The 21,138-nt window shown below is 40.6% G+C and overlaps 1 protein-coding gene across 1 annotated transcript in view; it reads left to right on the forward strand.

Moving 5' to 3' along the window:
- LOC133776922 (zinc finger protein 665-like) overlaps window positions 1-7,244 on the forward strand; it is a 48,250-nt gene extending 41,006 nt beyond the window's left edge. The window contains 4 exon segments of the mRNA XM_062216237.1: window positions 1,113-1,239; window positions 1,485-1,577; window positions 3,652-5,713; window positions 5,715-7,244. Coding sequence (XP_062072221.1) covers window positions 1,113-1,239; window positions 1,485-1,577; window positions 3,652-5,713; window positions 5,715-6,054 — 2,622 coding nt within the window. The 3' untranslated portion in view covers window positions 6,055-7,244.
- Window positions 7,245-21,138: the final 13,894 nt, after the last annotated feature.

Consider the following 21,138-nt stretch of genomic DNA (forward strand, 5'->3'; position numbering starts at 1 on the left):
GTTGGCCAGGCCATGCCAAAGCCAGGAGTCTGGAACTCTATCTGGGTCTCCCATAACCATGGAAGTGGCCCAAATACTCAGGCCATCTTTCACTGCTCTTTCAGGCACTTTAGCAGGGAACTCAATTGGAAGTGGAGCACCAAGGACTCAAATTGTTTGTTCACATGGGATGCCTGAATTGCAGGTGGAGACTTACCTGCTGCACCACAATGCTGGTGCCTACTGCAGGTTCTCAAACAAATCTCTCTGTATTCCCCTCAGTCACAAATGCAGATTATACTGCAGAATTTCTCAGGTTCTGTTCTTGGGTAAATAACTCCACTGCTTTTACTTTAATTTGTTATAATGTTATTTCAGTTCTTTAAATGTTTATGAATAGAATAATTATAGAAAAAGCCAAAGCTGCTTTCTATTCTTTCTTGAATCTCCTCCCTTATTTTCAAATATTTATGAGCTTGGTAGAGAAAGAAGTTGATGGTGTGAGAGAAAGCTAGAGAGCTCCCATGTACTTCTTCACTGCCTAAATAATCATATCAAGCAGGGGTGGGTCACAACTGAAGCCAAGAGTCAGGAATGGAATCTAGGCCTCCTTCTTGGTTGGCATCACCATTGCTTCCCCTGTTCTGCATTAGCCGGGAGCTGGAAACCAGAGCTGGCACTGAAATCCAACTTTGGAAATTTGATGTAGAGAGAATATCTGAGCTGGCATCATAAACACTAAGTTAAAGTCCTACTGTCTCTTTTAAAATATTTTTTTCTCTGCCATAATTGCATTGACTGTGTATAGTGTTTTCCTGGAAATTCATCACTGTTCAATCCCTTCATAACTTCCCTGATGGTTTCTTGTCTTTTTCCCTGAATACTTCTACATTCTTCTGAACATTGCTCATTCCAGAGTGACTTTTGTCCCCCTTTCAGCCTACTGTGCAAATACCCTTGACATAGTCTGGCCTTTGTGAACAGAAATTCCTGTTTCCCTCCAGCTTGGGCATTTTTCACAGCCTTTATACCATAGGTTTTATCCCCTGCTGAATGCTTCTGTGAGACTGTCCAACTGCCATTGATTGTTATGTGACAGAGTTGACATGTTGACCAGGAGTGTTTTATCACAGGTGATGATAGCATTTGAAGACCTGGCTGTGTTCTTTACTTGGGAGGAATGGCAGAACATGAACCAAGCTCAGAAAATCCTGTACAGGGATGTGATGCTGGAGACCTACAGCAACCTGTTCTCCCTGGGTAAGTGTCACACTTCACATGCCCAATGGTAACATTTTCTCGCTATTTGACAAAGAAGTGAGCACTATTCATAAAGTTTAATGAGGGACAGGTATAGAATTTGAGTCCATGAAGAATCTGAATATCTACCACCTGGGGAGGATTTCAAATTGGAACATTTGTTGCATAGCTTCTGGACCAAGCTGTACTTCTTTAATTAACCCAAGATAATGATTTCACAAAGTCTACATTGTTTCCATTAATAGGGTACTGCATGACCAAACCTGACTTGATCTTCAAGTTGGAGCAAGGAGCAGAGCCCTGGATGGGGGAAGAATGCCTACATCAGAGCCTTCCAGGTCAGTCTGCACATAACAGGCAGGGAGGCCAAAGTAGAAGCAGTGCAGCAGATGTTGAGTGGTGTTCTTTCCATGATTTTTTCCCAAGTTTTACTCCTGAAGACAGCTGGTCTTGTGATTCAGACACAGACATTCTACAGTATCTATGGAGATCAGTATCTCTGGTAAAGACAAAGGAAATGAAGTTTTATGTGAAAATCAACAACTGATGAAAAACCTCCAGAAACTCAAATTATCACAGAGGAGTGTTTATAGAAAGAAACAAGAGGAGGTAACCAGGGCTGACGTCTACACAATGAGTTAGAAATCAATTTTCAATAATTGAGCAGACTCTGGATTGCAGAAACAAATTATTTAAACTGGTGGGAATGTATAGCCAAGGTGGTATATTGGGACTTTCTGTAACTGTTGCAGTTCAAAGAAGCTGAGGATGTCAGGTTTCCTTAGAAATATGGGGAAACTGTAAGAGTGCAGATAAAACAGAGAATTTCATTAGAAAAATTTCACAAATGCTGTTTCCCTGGGAAGACAGAACATGAGACAACCACATATTCAAATCTTGTCCCATGAATGTGATCCTTCTTAGAGTATAGACACATTTCACTCTTTACCTTCAAGGAAATGATCTAGTAAAACGTCCCCATATTTATGGTTGAAATATCACAGAAGTACAAAACCCACAATTTTTCTAAAATTTAAAAAGGGGCTTGCGCTGTGGCTCACTTGGATAATCCTCCCCCTGCAGTGCCGGCATCCCATATGGGCCTTGGGTTCTAGTCCCAGTTGCACCTCTTCCAGTCCAGCTCCTTGCTGTGGCCCAGGAGGGCAGTGGAGGATGGCCCAAATGCTTGGGCCCCTGCACCTACAAAGGAGATAAGGAGGAAGCAACTGGCTCCTGACTTTGGATTGGCATAGTTCCAACCGTATTTGCCATTTGAGGGGTGAGCCAATGGAAGGAAGATCTTTGTCTCTGTCTCTGTCTAACTCTAACAAATAAATAAATAAATAAAAATACATTAAAAAATGGACAGGGAAAAATTGGTTTCTAGATTACAGATGAATATATTTATTAAATATTAGTCCATTCTGTGAAGTCTTATTCATTTTTGTGAAAGTAGAAAGTGAGAGAGAAACAGTGAGAAATATATTTTCTATTAACTCTCTCCCCAAATACTAGCAACAGTTATGACTAATCTGAAGCCAGAAGCCTGGAATTTCACCTACTCATCTCTATCACAGGGTCCCAAGCACATAAACCATTATCTGCTGCTTTCCAGTATCTATTATCCCAGAACTGTATTGGAAGCAGAGTAGCCTCGGCTTAAACTGGCACTGTTTTGAGATACAGGCATCTCAAGCAGTGACTTCAGACATCTTACCACAAAAACCATTCAATCATGCTTGAAAAAATTCTGGTAGTAAACAGGATCATGGATGAACATTGGAAAATCTATGGATACAATTTAATATATTAATGTATTATGGAGAAAACCTGTATATTCATAAATATGTATCTTCTAATCATTTTGTTAAAATTTTATGATGGAACGAGCATACGAGCCTGAGCCATTCTCCTTCATTGCGCAAAGGATATAAACTTTGGAATGTATTCCTTGCCCTTGAAACTCAGTTGGGTCTCACAGCCTATTGTCTTCATACCCCACCCTGCATTATTTTCCAGGTTCCCAAGGCCCCCCACCCAGTTCCTGGAATTCCCCTCCACTGCTGCCCCCTACCCCCATGCCCAGCCTTAGCCCTCCTTAAAAAGGTCTAGCCCCTGGGAGTTGGGGCCTTCTGCCACCTGCTCCATCTTGTACACACAGCCAGTTAGTCACCCACCTCTGTGGATTAATTTTCTCTGAATAAATTCTGTCTGGCTGTAAATTGATACACTGTCTCCTCTATTCTACAACTCTTTTCCTAACATTTTGGTGCCCTGTGTGAGGAGGCACCAATGCAGAACTTTTCCTAACATCTTATCCCTCTTAAATACAAGTAACTTCATTCCTTTTACATGAGTATGCTAGGAGAAACAATTATATTTGATTCAGTGACATTTTTTTTCTCACTTCAGTTGCCATGAAACTGGATGAACTGATTAAGACCAACCAGAAAAGTCTGGAGAAAAATCTGAATCAGGATGTTATGAAAAATAATAAGACATTAACTCCCAAGGGAGTTGAATTCAGAAAAACACTTAATTTAAGTATAAGCCATATTACAAAACTGAGTATCAAAAAGAGAAACTATTCAGGAATAAAACCTGAAGAATGCAGTGTATGTCACAATGTGTATCCCCATTGTGGGCCTGATCAACTACAAGCTGGAGAGAAATTTGATGCTACTACGGTACCTGGGAACACTCTCCAGTTCTGTGAGCCTCTTAATCAACAGTACAAAATTCAGACCATGGAGCAGGCACTTGAACAAATTGGACAAGGGAAAGTCTTCAAAAGGAAGAATATATTCTATGAATCTGAGAAGCTTTTTATGGTAGAAACCTGTAATAAGCCAACTGCCACTATTGGCAAGACAACTGAAATACTACAAGATTTCCATAAAAAGTCTAACCTCAGTATACATCAACAAAGTCCCAAAAGAGAGAACGTTTATAAGTATATTGGGCCTGTGGAACCTGTCATTTACCAATCACATTTTAGAATGAATCATAGACCAAATATAGAGAAGGAATCCTATGCATGTAAAACTTGTGGGAAGTCATTCACTAATAAATTCTGCCATCCCCTCCATCACAGCACTCATATAGTGGAAAACCCTCATGTGTGTAATGATTGTGGAGAAACCACTCACCAGAAGTCAGGTGTCATTAGACATCAGAGAATTCACACAGGGTTGAAATCTTATAAATGTAATGACTGTGGGAAGTTCTTTGACCAGAAGAAACACCTCATAAATCATCAGAGAATTCACACAGGGGAGAAGCCTTATGAATGCAATGACTGTGGAAAAGCCTTTGGCCGGAAGTCACACCTCAGAAATCATCAGAGAATTCACACAGGGGATAAGCCTTATGAATGCAGTGACTGTGGAAAAGCCTTTGGCCAGAAGCCACACCTTATAAATCATCAGAGAATTCACACAGGGGATAAGCCTTATGAATGCAATGACTGTGGAAAAGCCTTTGGCCAGGAGTCACACCTCATAAATCATCAGAGAATTCACACAGGGGATAAGCCTTATGAATGCAATGACTGTGGAAAAGCCTTTGGCCAGAAGTCAAACCTCAGAAAGCATCAGAGAATTCATACAGGTGATAAGCCTTATGAATGCAGTGACTGCCAAAAAGCTTTTGGCCAGAAGTCAAATCTCAGAAATCATCAGAGAATTCACACAGGGGAGAAACCTTATGAATGCAATGACTGTGGAAAAACCTTTGGCCAGAAGTCAAACCTCAGAAAGCATCAGAGAATTCACACAGGGGATAAGCCTTATGAATGTGGTGACTGCGGAAAAACCTTTGGCCACAAGTCACACCTCGTAAATCATCAGAGAATTCACACAGGGGAGAAACCTTATGAATGCAATGACTGTGGAAATGCCTTTAGCCACAAATCAACACTCACAAATCATCAGAGAAGTCACACAGGGGAGAAACCTTATGAATGCAGTGACTGTGGAAAAACCTTTGGCCAGAATTCAAACTTCAGAAAGCATCAGAGAATTCACACAGGGGATAAGTGTTATGAATGCAATGGCTGTGGGAAAACCTTTGCCCAGAAGCCACACCTCATAAATCATCAGAGAATTCACACAGGGGATAAGCCTTCTGAATGCAATGACTGTGGAAAAGCCTTTGCCCAGAAATCAACACTCACAAATCAGCAGAGATGTCACACAGGGGAGAAACCTTATGAATGCAGTGACTGTGGAAAAACCTTTGGCCAGAAGTCAAACCTCATAAATCATCAGAGAATTCACACAGGGGATAAGCCTTATGAATGCAGTGACTGTGGAAAAGCCTTTGGCCACAAGTCACACCTCAGAAATCATCAGAGAAGTCACACAGGGGAGAAACCTTATGAATGCAATGACTGTGGAAATGCCTTTAGCCAGAAATCAACACTCACAAATCATCAGAGAATTCACACAGGGGAGAAGCCTTATGAATGCAATGACTGGAAAAACCTTTGGCCAGAAGTCAAACCTCATAAATCATCAGAGAAGTCACCGAGGGGATAAGCCTTATGAATGCAATGACTGTGGAAAAGCCTTTGGCCACAAGTCACACCTCAGAAAGCATCAGAGAATTCACACAGGGGATAAGCGTTGTGAATGCAATGACTGTGGAAAAGCCTTTGGCCAGAAGTCACAACTCAAAATGCATCAGAGAATTCACACCATGGAAAAGCTTATAAATGAAATGACTGTGGAAAAGCCTTTGGTCCCATCCTTGCATACCGAGGATAAATGCCACTTGGTCTGGGTGGATGATCTTTCTGATGCATTGTTAGATTAAATTGGCCAGAATTTTGTTGCGGATCTTTGCATGTATGTTCATCAGGGAAATTGGTCTATAATTACTTTCTCTGTTGTAGTTTTTTCAGGTTTAGGAATGAAGGTGATGCTGGCTTCATAGAAAGAATTTGGGAGAATCACCTCTCTCTCAATTGTTTTGAATAACTTGAGAAGAATTGTAGTTCTCCTTTAAATGTCTGTCAGAATTCAACAGTGAAGCCATCCAATCCTGAGATTTTCTTTGTGGCAAGGGTCTTTATTACTGATATCATTTCCATCTGGTTGTGGGTGTGTTTAGTTTTCCTATATCTGTGTTGCTCAATTTACGTAGGTTTTATGGATGTCAGGATGGTGGAAAGCCTTTTTGCTGTAATTCATAACTCATAAGATATCAGAGAATTCACACAGGGAATTTTCTATATGACCTTTTTGTACAAGTTATATCTCATGAAATATTAGAGAATTCACCAAGGGGAGAAATGCATGAATGTAATAAATGTGAATAAGCCTTTGTGGTGCAAATCAGACCTCATCAAACATAAAAGAATTCTCATGGGGAGAAATTTTATGAATGTAATGACTCAGAGCCTTTTACCATAATTCAGCCCTCATTGTACATCATCAAATTCATATAGGGAAAAACCCCTTTGAAAGTAAAATCCCTTTAATTAGAAGCCATACCTCATAAGACAACAGGGAATTCACATGGGAGAGAAACATTATGGGTGTAATGAGTGTTGGAAAGCTCTGCCCAAATCTCTCCTTATATCAGAATGCACAACATATATATCTAATGAATGAAATACATGTGAGAAAGCCATTTCACATAAGTAATGCCTCATAATCCATCATGGAGCTTGAACAAGGGAGAGACCTTAACAATATAATGAAGGTGGAAGAGCTTTTCCCCAAAATTCATGTAAGTATTGTGATAAAACCTTTTGCTGGAAATCACATCCTATCTAACAGACTCATGTAATGGAGAAAGCTTATAAATATTATTAGTGTGAAAAGATTGTCAGAAGTCAATGGTACATCAGAGAATTGACACAGGTGGTTTCTTAGGAGTATAATGATTGTGTAAAAACATTTTCTTTATTTCAGGCTTGTATAGATATAGAATTCACAAAAGGTAATATTCTTTGCATGCTGTGAATTTGATAAAACTGTTAGCCAGAAATTAAACATCAACAGACTTCAGAGGATTCATAAGGAACAAAATTCCATGCAATGACTTTGGAAAAAGTATTTCTGCTGTAAATCAGTCTTTAATTCCCATGAACAGACTCACAAATGAGAAAACATGCATGCATAGAAAAGTTTTGTACCATAAATTATCTCTAGATGGTAAACTAATAATTCACACAAAAGAAAAATCATGAGTGTAATGGAATTGGGAAACCCTTTGCCGTAAGGCAGATTTCCAGGAAGCTTAGCAAGATTACACAAAAGTCTCTGAAAATGTAACATGTCTGAAAGAATTGTTAGCATCACAAAGTGGAGGATAGCTCAAGTGCATGTGTTTTTGTGACCTGGCATCCAAATTGGTATATCTTTTTCTTTGATGAATTCCTTGTTTATTTATTTAACAGATTTAGAAACAAAGTGTTCCTGTCCATTGATTTACTATCATATGCCCACAATTGCCATGGTAAGGTCTATGGCAAAATCTGAGTGCTGAGGGCTGTGAATCTGATTCATCACGGATAATGCTGAAGACATTGGTTCCTGGTTTTTACACCGCTATGCATGGAAATGTTTTTCTAATTTCTTTTTCAAAGAGTTCATTGTTAATATAAAGAAATGCTCCTGATTTTTAAAATTTTATTTAAATAATTTGTGATCAGTGTGTACTAGTCAGACATTATTACAGGGTGTAGTGCAGTATTTGTACACATTTACACAGTAGAAACTGATCAAGCTAAGCAACTACAGTTTTATCAATTTGTTTAAAGATTTATTTATTTGAAAGACAGAGTTACAGAGAGAAGTAGCAGCAGAGAGAGGGAGAGGTCTTCCTCTGCTGGTTCACTCCCCAGATGGCTGCAATGGCCGGAGCTGTGCCAATCTGATGCCAGGAACCAGGAGCTTCTTCCAGATCTCCCACTTGGGTTCAGGGACCCAAGGACTTGGGCCATCTTCTACTGCTTTCCCAGGCCATAGCAGAGAGTTGGATTGGAAGAGGAGCAGCCTGGACTAGAACTGGTGCCCACGTGGGATGCTGGTGCTTCAGGCCAGGGTGTTAGCCCACTGTGCCACAATGCTGGCCCCCAAGCAACTACAGTTTAATTCTTCTCCATGATTTGAGACTACCAGCTCCTCTCTTCCAGTTCTTTACACAGAACCTAATATGGTTGAATGTAGTCATCTCATTATATTATGGAACACCAGAAGTTCCTGCTGCCTCTTTGTATTTTGTTACCTATTATCCAATCCCCTTCTATCCCTAGCTGCTTCCCTTCTCAGCCTCTAATAATCACAGTTCTGTGTTCAGATCCATTATTTTCTTTCACTTCCACATGTGACAAGGACTATGTGACATTTATGTTCCTGTTTCTGGCTTATTTCAATTAATTTAATAATATTTTGTTCTTTTTTGTATCTAAATGATGTTCCCCTGTCCATTTTTTTCATTGATGGACAGCTAGATTGGTTTCAAATCATGGCTGCAGTGAACTGTGTTATGGGAAAATTGCTGTATCTTTGATATGCTCTTCTCATTTCCTTCTAATAAAATTTCCTTCTTATACATAGCCAAGAGCAAGATAACTGTCAAACAGTACGTCAATTTTTATCTTTATTTTAAATTTTTGTTATTTATTTGAAAGAGTTACAGACAAAGGTAGAGACACAGAGAGGTCCTCCATTAGCTGGTTCACTCTACAGATAACTACAAAGGCTGGAGCTGTGCCATTCTGAAGCCTAGAAAAAGGAGCTTCCTCTGGGTCTCCCACGTGGGTGGATGGGCCCAAGGACTTGGGCCATCTTCTTCTGCTATCCCAGGACATAGCAGAGAGCTGGATTGGAAGAAGAGCAGCTGGAACTAGAACTGGCACCCAAATGGGATGCTGGCCCTTCAGGCCAGGGTTTTAACCCACTGCATCACAGTGCTGGCCCAAATTTTTATCTTTTTTAAGGAGTGACCATACTGTTCTCCATAACAACTGTACTAATTTGTATTTTCACCCACCATATATGAAGGTTTTCTTTTCCCATATGCTCTCTAGCATTTGTTATTTTTTATCATTTTGGCATAAAGATGATATAATATTGTTCATGTTTTTGTGTATTTTGAAATCAGTTATTTTGTTTATTAAATATTTGTTTATTTGAAAGGTGGATTTAGAGAGAGAGAGGGATAGACAGAGATAGCTTTCATCTGCTGGCTCACACCCCAGAGAGTTTCAGTAGTTGAGCCTGGGGCATGCTGAAGTCAAGAGCTTCATCCAAGTCTCCCACGTGAGTGGCAGGGACCCAAGTCCTTCATCCATCTTCTGCTGGTTTCCCAGGTGCTTTAGCAGTGAGCTAAATTGGAAGTGGAGAATCCTAAACTCAAAGTGAAACTCACATGATATGCTGGCCTCACAGATTGCAGCTTACCCCACTTAGCCACAATGTCAGCCTCTCTATCAATTTAATTCCTCAAAAATAGGTCAGTAATGTTGGCATCTATCTCATTTTGTTTTCTCTCTGTTATTATTCAACTTATTGATGTCTTATTTTTGTTCCCATTATTCCTCTCAATTGCTCTACCCATGGTCAGTAGCAGCTGCTGTGTTGCTTAAATGCAGTGTATGCTTTAGATTCCTCATTTACTGAGTGCATGTCATTCTCATAGCACTTCCCTGAAGTTCTACTATGTCCCAAATCCTCTTCTAGGCACAGAATTCAGACCACTTTTCTGTTAGGCCTAGATCTTGCCTTTAACATACTACTTGGAATTTAGTAGCTCATGAAATCTGCAGACTGCATAAATGAATGAATATTTTGAGGGCTGTGATTTTGTGGGAGAACTTCATAAGAGACCGAAGGAATAAAATAAATCAAAAGTATCCATAGTATATAAAATGTATACTAATTTACAAGTCACAGAGAAGAGGAAGAAGAAGGAAAGTAGTGAGACTAGAAAGTTTGTGGCAAGACTAACAGGCACTGGTTGAGAACTTAATAAGCCCATTAGGCAAGCAGTAAGGTTTCTCTATCTCCCTGTAGACTCTGCTCTCCAGAGGTGAACAGGGTCCTCTAAACCCGCTTGCTGCACACACAAAAACCTGAGCGTTGTATTCTCCCACAGATGTTGGAGACTGATATTGTGTTCTGATTTATATTTACATAATGGCCAGTGACATTGGGCATAGTCACATGTTTTGACCATTTACATTTCTTCTGAGAAATGTCTATTCAGATCCTTGCCTGTTTCTTCACTGTAGTTTTTGGAGTTTTTCCAATATATATATATATAAGTTCTGGAAATCTGTAAACATTCAGAGTTTAAATTTTTCCTGCCATTCTGCTCACTGTATCTACACTCTGATGTTTACTTTGTTTTGAAGAAGTATCTTAGTTTGATATACTCAAATGTCTGTTTTTATTTTTGTTACTATTGCTATTGGAATCTTACCCAAAACTATTGTCTGTTGACAATATTTAGAGTTTCCCTATGTTTACCTAGGTTTTGGTCTTATGATTAGATTTTTAGTTCACTGTGCATTCACTTTCACATAGTGTGGAGTCACATAGTTGGAGTCTATTTTCAGGCTTCTACATATGGATAATCAGGTTCCTCTGCACCACTTGTGAAAGAGATTCTTCTTTCTCCAGTTCATTTTAGTTCCTTTGTTAAATATGAGTTGCCAGTAGAAATTTGGGTTATTTCTGTGCTACCTATTCTTTTCCATTGAACTATGTGTCTGTTATTATGTCAGTGCTAACACTTCTTCTTTTTGTTTTTTACAGTTTATTTATTTATTTGAAAGGCAGAGTTACAGAGAGGTAGAGGCAGAGAGAGAGAGGTCTTCCACCCACTGGTTTACTCCCCAAATGGCCACAATGGCCGGAGCTGTGTTGATCTGAATCCAAGTGTTAGGAGCTTCTTCCAGGTCTCTATGCAGGTTCAGGGGCCCAAAGACTTTGTCCATTTTCTACTTTTTTCTCAGGCTATAACAGAGAGGGGTATAAGAAGTGGAGCAGCTGGAAAACATACTGGCATCTGTATGAGATGGTGGCACTGCAGACGGTGACTTTACCTGCTTTGTCATAGTGCTGACCCCTGTAATATGTCTTAAAATATGGTATGATGTCTCTAGCTTTTTTTGTTTTATAATATTGCTTTAGATGTTAAGCATCTCTCATGTTTCTATATGAATTTTAGCATCATTTTTTTTAGCTCTGAGAGGAATATCGTTGGTATGTTGATTGGGATTGCATTGAATCTGTAAATTGCTTTTGGTAGTATGGACATTTTGATATTATTCTTCCCATTCACAAACATAAGTTTTCTGTGAGACTGTCAAAAAGCCTTGACAAAAATTGGACTTTATTACACAAAAATTGATCACTTTTTGTGATCATTTAAATCCATATTTTTGCACTAATATTTGATAAATAATGAGACTGAGCATTTTAGTAGGAGAAATTAAAAATATTTATTTTACCAATTTCTTCAAATATTGTTTAGATTTGATATTCAAATATTGTTTAGAGCCATTGTCTGTAGTCCCTCTAAATTAGGATCTTTTTGCTTTTTGCCTATTAAGCTTGTCCCTTGATTCAAGAACCCTTTTTAATGTAATGTAAACTTAAAATTGTCGGAGGCCACCCAACAAACCACACAGAGACACGCACACTCAGTCAATTCATCACCACGTTTATTGCCTCATCGTGTTCCAGGCCAAAGTAGGGAGCCCGGCGATGAGGGACTGGAGGCAGTCTCCCTGGGGAAACCCTTCAGTCTCCAGCCACGAGCACCAAGAAACACAAGGATATATACCCCAGGCCCCATACAGATAACATTCTTTGTGTGCAATCATGCATAGCACAGGAATAGAGCAAGTTTACAAGGTAGCAAAGATCAGGGTACAAGCTCTGCTGATAGAGCAAAGAACATCATACACCTTCATTAGAAGTCACATCCTGCCTGCAGGAATGTGTCTTGTGCCTTCAGAACAATAAGCACAGGAAACAGGATTAGATAAGGGACAGCCTCAGCCTGCTGCATCTCATGTCGGGCCAGGGCACTAGCCCCGACATCTCCCCCTTCTTGTTTGTACAAGAATGGCCTGGTGTTTATGTTAACCGGTGTCTACACTGTCCAGAGGGCCGCAGGGGAGGATCCATCCCCTACAAGTCCCTCACATTAAACGCTGAATGGTGTGGACTCATGCCTGTCTTAGGTGCCCTGCAGCGCTTACTCTGCTTACCCATCATCAAGGATACAGGAAGCATGTCCTGTCCTCTGTCTTAGGTCGCTAGAGAAGCCTGCGAGTGCTTACCCGTCATTGACTACCGGTCCACCCTAAGAACAGTGTAGGAGCAAGCGGTCAATGAGGCAGTTAGGAAGAGAGAGACTGAGGCTTCCACGGCATATCACATACCACAGCCCCCTGTTTTAGAGAGTGTCCTTGAAGGTATGTACTGTCCTTTTGATAGTCTCTCTGTTTGCGCACATTGGAACGGTGAGAACGTTTGGTTGTTTTACTTCACATCAGTCTACAGGCAGGTCTAGGCAGGCAGGCAGGCAGAAGACAGAGGCTGTGGGGGCCGGCTCCCCACAGCTCCCCCTTTTATTACTTTAGGACCAGCACCTGTCTTAGGCACCCCTGAGCGGAGTGGCAGCTTACCCGTCTTTGCCAGAGGGTCGACTTGTATGAGTAGTTTCAGCCCTCCGCTGTCTTAGGTTGCATGCCATCTCTCAAGGCACTTACCCATCTCTGGCTACTGGTCCAAGAAACCAAGCAACACCTGCTGTATTGCAGGGGATGGGGGTTTTATAACGATGACTTCAAATGGGGACCAAATATCTGTGTCCAGTTGTGTTAAGAACCCAAATCTCTTGCCGTAGTTCACGCAGCAAACGAGTGAAATTACTATCCCAGGTATGGTTCAAGGTGGCACCTAAAGAGCGAGACAAATTAGCAAGACGAGTATAGTTATGCCAGGGAAACGGAGTAACGCAAAGCGACAGATTGAACCAAGCAGGGGGTTCCCCATATCCCCGTCTAAGATTCAGTTCTTCCTGGAGAACGTCGACCCGTTGGTTTAGTAATAAGATTCCTGAATGGATATGCTGATCCACTGCCACTCAGAGTGTTCTTGTTTGATCATTCTTCTGGAGCATGGGAATAGGTGACCTTTTTTTTTTTTTTTTCAGGAGTTTCACAAACCAAGACTGACCTTGACTTGTCTATGACTTGTTTATGGGCTGCCTACATCTCTCCCTTTTTTATTTAATTGAGAATGGCCTCTGTCTTAGGTTGCCCTCAGTCATCTCTGTCCTTACCCGTCATCGGTAACTCTGGCAGCTTGGCCTAGAGCCCTGTCTTAGGTTGGTACAGGATGCTGAGTGTCTTACCCGTCTCTGAGTACCATTCCAGCCCAACATTAGGTGAGAGATGAAACATACAGCCAAATATTAATTATTTGTGATTACAAATAATGATGAATGTCAGTTCATACAGACTGTAGCAAAGTCAGCATAAAATGCAGAACACGTGGAAAACATCCCATACCAAGTAGGAAAAGCAGTAGTGGTCCAGTCAACATTAGTAACCAATGAATCCATTGAAACCCTCCAAATGTTAGGGGGTTAGTAATAAACATATGTTGCATTTCATTTTTAAGTTTATCAACAACAGACTCTATATATGGCACATTGTTAGTAATGTTAAAACAATATTTTCCTGTTACAGATTTACAACTTATATGATCTTTTAACATCAAGTAATTGTTAGCTGCATGGTTTAAAAGTACTCCTGAGTGAACTTGATCCAATTCTTCGGCTATATTGGACAGTCCAGTAGCAGTAAGATTAATTGTTTTGGTCACTAAACATGTAAGCCTTCGCAGTCCACGGTGATTTCCAAAGGCCAGTCCAGGAACACTTACTTCTGGTACAGCCATGGCCAGGGCAGTGTCCTCTCCTATTAGGATGACATTGCCATTACAGTCTTTAGGTGAAGCATGCTGCCGATGCGTTCTATCCGCCGCTGTAAATACAGATGTCAGCATCGGGGCCACACAGTCCAGGGAGCAATTGCGGAAGTTATCAGAGGCTAACGATGTGAAGGCATATTCGCTACATAAAAAAAACCATCCCTTAGGAGTCCATGTCCCATACCAGTATTGGATTAGGTGTATTTTATTGATTGGTGATAGGATTTCTTTATTTTACCGATTGTAAAACCTTAATAACTTGTGGAGGCTGTGCACTCCGTAACTTGTCATTCCAATTTTCACTCAATCCTGAGCAGAGAGCCCATTCCTTTGCCAAAGAGGTGAACTGAGGGTCTTTCCAGCCAGGAACATCACAGGTTACACATGCAACTTTAGTTTTTCTTTTAAAGAAAGGCATTGCTTTGTATACTTGCAGAACCTGTCGACTACACCAATTTGTGACAGTAAATTATTTTTTAGCTGTCTGCTGTGTACAGACTTAGTTACTTTTAGTTTAATCTGCAAGAAATACGCTGCAAGCCTTATAGTGCACACTAAAATTATTTAGAGGAAAGATGGTAAAGGAGTATAGATTAACAGAATGTTGCAATAAACATGGCTCCATTGCTTTAATAATACTATAGCAAGATGGTCCACTGATTCCTGTTGGGAGGGCCTGAGACTGGCCCCACTTCCAGTTTTTTGAACTCTGTATTTTAATGAATTACCTTCTTTATCAGTTTTGGAGTGACATTCATTGGCCCAATGCCTTCCCCTTTAGCACTGGGGGAAAATGCCAGGAGGAGCCCTATTTTGATTTTTGACTTTTGGACAATTTTTGTACATGTCCCTGCTGCCCACATTTATAGCACCCTTATTTATTGGGCATAGCCCTCCTTGATAATTTTTGTAATGACAAACCATGTAGAGTGGACGGTCCTGAATGTCCTGTTTTTAAGTGAATTTATTTTGTTAATTTTTCATCAAAGGAACTGTCACAGAACACCTCAGTCATAGTAGCCAATTGATTCATGTTTACATTGTACTTACGTTTAGTAGAATTTATAGTGTTGTGGGCATCACTAGGCAATCTTTACAAAGCACCGGAAAAGAATCCATACTGAGAATCAGACATTATTAGTAATCATTACAGGCATGTTTAACATTTAGCTTGACTGTGTGTTCCCCTGGGATGAAGCATGTTCTGGCTTGTTCTGGCTCCCTCTTAAAGCCTCCAAGGACAAGGGTGGCTTATTGCCAAGATTTTAGGCAAGCAGTGCGTCCCGTCCCGGATCTTGGCCAGAGAGCCAAGACACGAAGCATACCCACCTGTTTATCAGAAACATTCCTTTATCCTCCTCCCCGGGAACTGGCCAGGCTCCCAAGGAGCAGGAGAAGGTCATTCGGCAACAAAGTTACTTGTCCACCAGAGCTGAACCTAGATACAAGCCTCTTTATTCCAAAAATTTGTCCTTACATTTGGCCCTAGGGCTGCATTGAGAGGTAGACATAATTAACACATTATAAGAATATAATACAAATTTCTCATACAAGTATATATCCAGCAATCAAACACAATAATACTCAATGTGTTTTAAGGGTAAATTGAAACATAACTGAGGGAGAATAGCTTCTTGGGCACCCATGTCAGGGACATAAAAAACAGTACCATTCCAATACAACAACTCAAGCTGCTGCAGACAGCCTGAGAACTGGCTAGACAATTTCATGGCATGGAGATCTGAGGCATTGTTACTTGTTAAACAGACATGTTGAGGCACACACAGTCCAATTAACAAATCTGCTAACATTTTGCAGTACTCTGAAATTAGTGATTTGGGTTTTATGAAATATTTGTAACATCTACTTTTGATAAAACAACAAAATTTTCAGCGGATGGAACACGGTGGGTAACCATTTAGCCATAATGATAGTAGCCTCTTACTAACTGTAATTGTTACATTTTTGTAGGTTTGTGCAATCTTAACTATTTGGGGCATATTTTCATTTACTTTTTTTTTTTTAAAGCCAACCACGCATAATGTGCCCAAGCATTCCTATCAATAACAAGGGTAGAGTTAGTACATAATACAAAAATAGAATGGGTAATCCGGACACTTTGACACGCTTAAATGCGCATATTCCATAGTTATGGCTTAGAGGGGCTCCTGAGAAATTTTTTGTCTTTTAAGTCCTACACGTGCCAATTGCTCCCTCCTTTCTCCTGCAACCGGCATCCCGGCGCTTTTTAACAAGGCCTTTATATCCTTGTCACATTTAGATGTGACTGTATATTCCCCATGGGCAATAGGAGAGGCTCCCCGGGCAAGCCCTAGTCTGCCACGCCCTACTCATGCTTATGTGCCTCCCTTGTAATCCCTACAGCCTGCTACCACCGCAGCCTTCCCTCTTACAGAGGCTTACCTGTGGATGAGATGAATCCGAGTCACGGCACCAGCTGTCGGAGGCCACCCGACAAACCACACGGAGACACGCACACTCAGTCAATTCATCACCACGTTTATTGCCTTGTCACGTTCCAAGCCAAAGTAGGGGGCCCAGCGATGAGGGACTGGAGGCAGTCTCCCTAGGGAAACCCTTCAGTCTCCAGCCCCGAGCACCAAGAAACACAAGGATATATACCCCAGGCCCCATACAGATAACATTCATTGTGTACAATCATGCATAGTACAGGAATGAAACAAGTATACAATGTAGCAAAGATCAGGGTACAAGCTCTGCTGATAGAGCAAAGAACATCATACACCTTCATCAGAAGTCACATCCTGCCTGCAGGAGTGTGGGATGAAAAATCTTGTGCCTTCAGCCTTTAGGACAATAAGCACAGGAAACAGGATTAGATAAGGGACAGCCTCAGCCTGCTGCATCTCATGTCGGGCCAGGGCCACTAGCCCCGACAGGGGAAGTTAGGGCTGAAAAATAACCAACATTGCCATTAGGTAAGTGGCATTTGAAGGAGTGATAGTTTTAACATTTAAAAAAAAACTCAGCACTTTGGGTTTTTGAGATAATTTTTAAATTTATAAAAGTTGAGTAAATTTCATGTATTTCACATATGCAGATTTAGGTGCATTGTGATACTTCCTACTCTACCCTCCCTTACCATTCCTTTCTTACACTTTTTAAAATTTTTTTTAATTCTTTTTTTTTTTGACAGGCAGAGTGGATAGTGAGAGAGAGAGAGAGGTCTTCCTTTTTGCCGTTGGTTCACCCTCCAATGGCTGCTGCAGCCGGCGCATCTCGTTGATCTAAAGCCAGGAGCCAGGTGCTTCTCCTGGTCTCCCGTGCGGGTGCAGGGCCCAAGAACTTGGGCCATCCTCCACTGCCTTCCTGGGCCATAGCAGAGAGCTGGCCTGGAAGAGGGGCAACCGGGATAGAATCCGGCGCCCCAACCAGGACTAGAGCCCGGTGTGCCAGCACCGCAAGGCAGAGGATTAGCCTGTTAAGCCACAGCCCTGGCCTTCTTTTAATTTTTACAATGACTTAATTTCAGTTTATTTTATAATCATAAGCTTAACTCCCCACTAACACAAGTAGTAACAAGTCACATGTAACAAGCAGTAAGAAGGAGAAACAAACAAAACACTGTTCTTCAAAGGTAGAGACAAGAGCTGTAAACAATAATCAAACCACAAAATGTCCATTTCACTCATATACAATAAATTTTTATACTCTATTATTTACCACATATCATGGAAAACATTTTTCTCATTGGGACTGGTTTATTTCACTAGGTATAATTGATTCCAGTTGCATCCATTTTGTTGCAAACAACAAAATTTCATTGTTTTTTATTGCTAAGTAGCATTCCATAGTGTATATGTACCACATTTTCTTTATCTAAACATTGGTTGATGGGCATCTGGGTTGATTCTGTATCTTAGCTACTGCAAATTGGGCTGCAGTAAACATAGGGGTACAGGTAAATTCTCTCATATGCTGATTTCATTTTTTGGGTAAATTCCCAGAAAGGTGATGGCTGGGTCATATGGTATATTTGTTTTCAGATTTCTTGGGTATCTTAATACTGTCTTCCACAATGGCTGTACCAGTTTACATTCCCAGCTTTCCCTGACATCATCACTGACATTTGTGGTTTATTGATTTTAGCATATTAGCTATTCTAATTGTGATGAGGGAAAACCTCATTGTGGTTTTTGTTCTCATTTCCTTGATGGCTAGTTATCCTGGGTATCTTTCAGGTGTCTGTTGGCCATTTGAATTTCATCCTTTAAAAAATGCCTGATTGAGTTATTTACCCATTTCTTAACAGGATTGTTCATTTTCTTTTGATGAGTTTCTTGAGCTCCTTGTAGGTTCTGGATATTAATCTCTTATCAGTTGCATAGTTTGCAATATTTTCTCCTGTTCTATCAGTTGCTTCTTCACTTTGCTGTGTTTCCTTTGCAGTACAAAAGATTCTTAGCTTGATGTAATCCTATTTGTTTATTTTTGCTTTTATTGCCTGTGCTTCTGGGTCTTCTCGAAGAAGTCTTTGCCTATGCCAAAATGTCCCCAATGTTCCCTAGTAATTTGCTGGTATCAGATCATAGATTTAGATCCCTGATCCATTTGAGTTGATTTTTGTATAACCTATAAGATAGAGGTCTTGTTTCATACTTCTTCATGTGGAGATTCAGTCATCTTGCAACACTTTGTTGAAGAGACCGGCCTGGGGGCTGGCACTGTGGTGTAGCGGGTAAAGCCAATGCCTGTGTAGCAGGTAAAGCTAACACCTGCAGTGCCAACATCCCATATGGGCTCCAGTTCATATCCCAGCTGTTCCACTTCTGATCCAGCTCTCTGCTATGGCCTGGGAGAGCAGTGGAGGATGGCCCAAGCCTTTGGGTCCCTGCACCCTTGTGGGAGACCTGGAGGAAACTCCTGGCTCCTACCTTCAGATCGGCGCAGCTCTGGCCACTGCAGCCAATTGGGGAGTAAACCAGCAGTTGGAAGACCTCTCTCTCTCTCTCTCTCTCTCTCTCTCTCTCTCTCTCTGCCTCTCCTTCTCTTGTTTGTAATGCTGAATTTCAAATAAATAAATCTATTTTAGAAGAGAGAGAGACTGGCCTTTCTTCAAGGATCAATTTTAGTTCCTTTGTCAAAGATTAGTTGGCTATAGAGGTGTGGATTAATTTCTGGGGCTTCTATTCTGTTCCCTTGGTTATATGTCTATTTTTGTGCCTGTACCAGGCTTGTTTTGAACATAAGTGCCTTGTAAGATAACTTAAAGTCTGGTATTGTGATACCTCTGGCTTTTTTCTTGTTTACAATTGCTTTAGCTATCTGGGGTCTCTTGTACTTTCATACAAATTTTAGCATTGTTTCCTGTAGATCTGAGAAGAATGTCATTGGTACTTTGATTTTGACCACTTTGTTTTTTGTTTTTTTTTTTTTGCTTGTTTGTTTTTAAGATGTCTTTGAATATGTAAATTGTGATGGATAGTATGGGCATTTTGATTATGTTAATTCTTCCAATCTACAAGTGTGGAAGGTTCTTCCAATTTTTTGTGTCTTCTTTGACTTCTTGTTTTAATATATTGTAATTTTCATTGTAGAGAACTTTGACATCCTTGGTTAAATTTACTCTAAGGTATTGAAATATTTTGTAGCTATTGTGAATGATACTGGCATTTTTCTGTGTATACAAAGGGTATTGATATTTGTTTGTTGATTTCATATCCTGCAACTTTACCAAACTCTCTTAAGAGTTTCAGCAGTCTTTTTTTTAAAGATTTATTTATTTACTTTAAAGTCAGAATACACACAGAGAGAAGGAGAGGCAGAGAGAGAAAGAGAGGGGTAGTGAGAGAGAGAGAGAGAGAGAGAGAGAGAGAGAGAGAGAGAGAGGTCTTCCATCTGATAGTTCACTCCCCAGATGGCTGCAATAGCTGGAGCTGTACCAATCTGAAGCCAGGGGCCAGGAGTTTCTTCCAGGTCTCCCACATGTGTGTAGGGGCCCAAGAGCTTGGGTCATCTGCTGCTGCTTTCCCAGGCCATAGCAGAGACCTGGATCAGAAGTGGAGCAGCTGGGACTAGAACCAGCACCATATGGGATGCCAGCACTGCAGGCGGTGGCTTTACTTGCTGTGCCACAGCACCAGCCCTGAGTTTCAGCAGTCTCTTAGTGGCATCTTGTGTTTTCCCTACATATATGATCATGTCATCTGCAAACAGGGATAATTTGACTTTCTCCGTTCCAATTTGTATCACATTGATTTCTTTTTCTCGCTTAATGGCTCTGACTAAAACATCTAGAATGCTATTGAATAGCAATGGTGAGAGTGGGCATCCTTGTCTGGTTCTGTACCTTAGTAGAAATGCTTCTAGCTTTTCCTCACTTAATATGATACTTGTTGTGAGTTAGTCATGTATTTCCTTGACTGTGTTAAGGAACATTCAAGAACAAATAATAGGTGAAAACCATGCTGATTATATCATTGACCAGATTTCTTGGATACCAAATAAATACCCACATCACAGCAGGAAATGGTAGTACCTTAAACTTCTAATATTTCACTCCTCAGAAAACACTACATCCTGTCATGTATTTGATAACACAGCTTCAATGAATGACAGCCCACCACATAGCATCCCAGTCATCCTGTAAGATTATATTGACTAGTAATGGCATAGATCTTGGCTTGTGTAGATATATTTTGTGATGTGCAGCAGTGACTAAATTTCCTAATGATGCCTTTCCTGAAATGTATTCTCATTGTGATGTGATACATGACCATTATATGGAAGCCATTTACTTGGGGAATAATTCAGGAAAATTTGAATAATGTATTTACATTTATTTGGTTTGAAAGAGAGAGAGACACATGGAGAGAAAGATATAGAAAGAGAAATAGGGAGATACAGTGACAGAGGGAGCTGTCCCTATGCTGCTTCATTCCCCAAATGATGG

The sequence above is a fragment of the Lepus europaeus genome, chromosome 18 (genome assembly GCF_033115175.1).
Source record: "Lepus europaeus isolate LE1 chromosome 18, mLepTim1.pri, whole genome shotgun sequence".
Taxonomy (NCBI): Eukaryota; Metazoa; Chordata; class Mammalia; order Lagomorpha; family Leporidae; genus Lepus; species Lepus europaeus.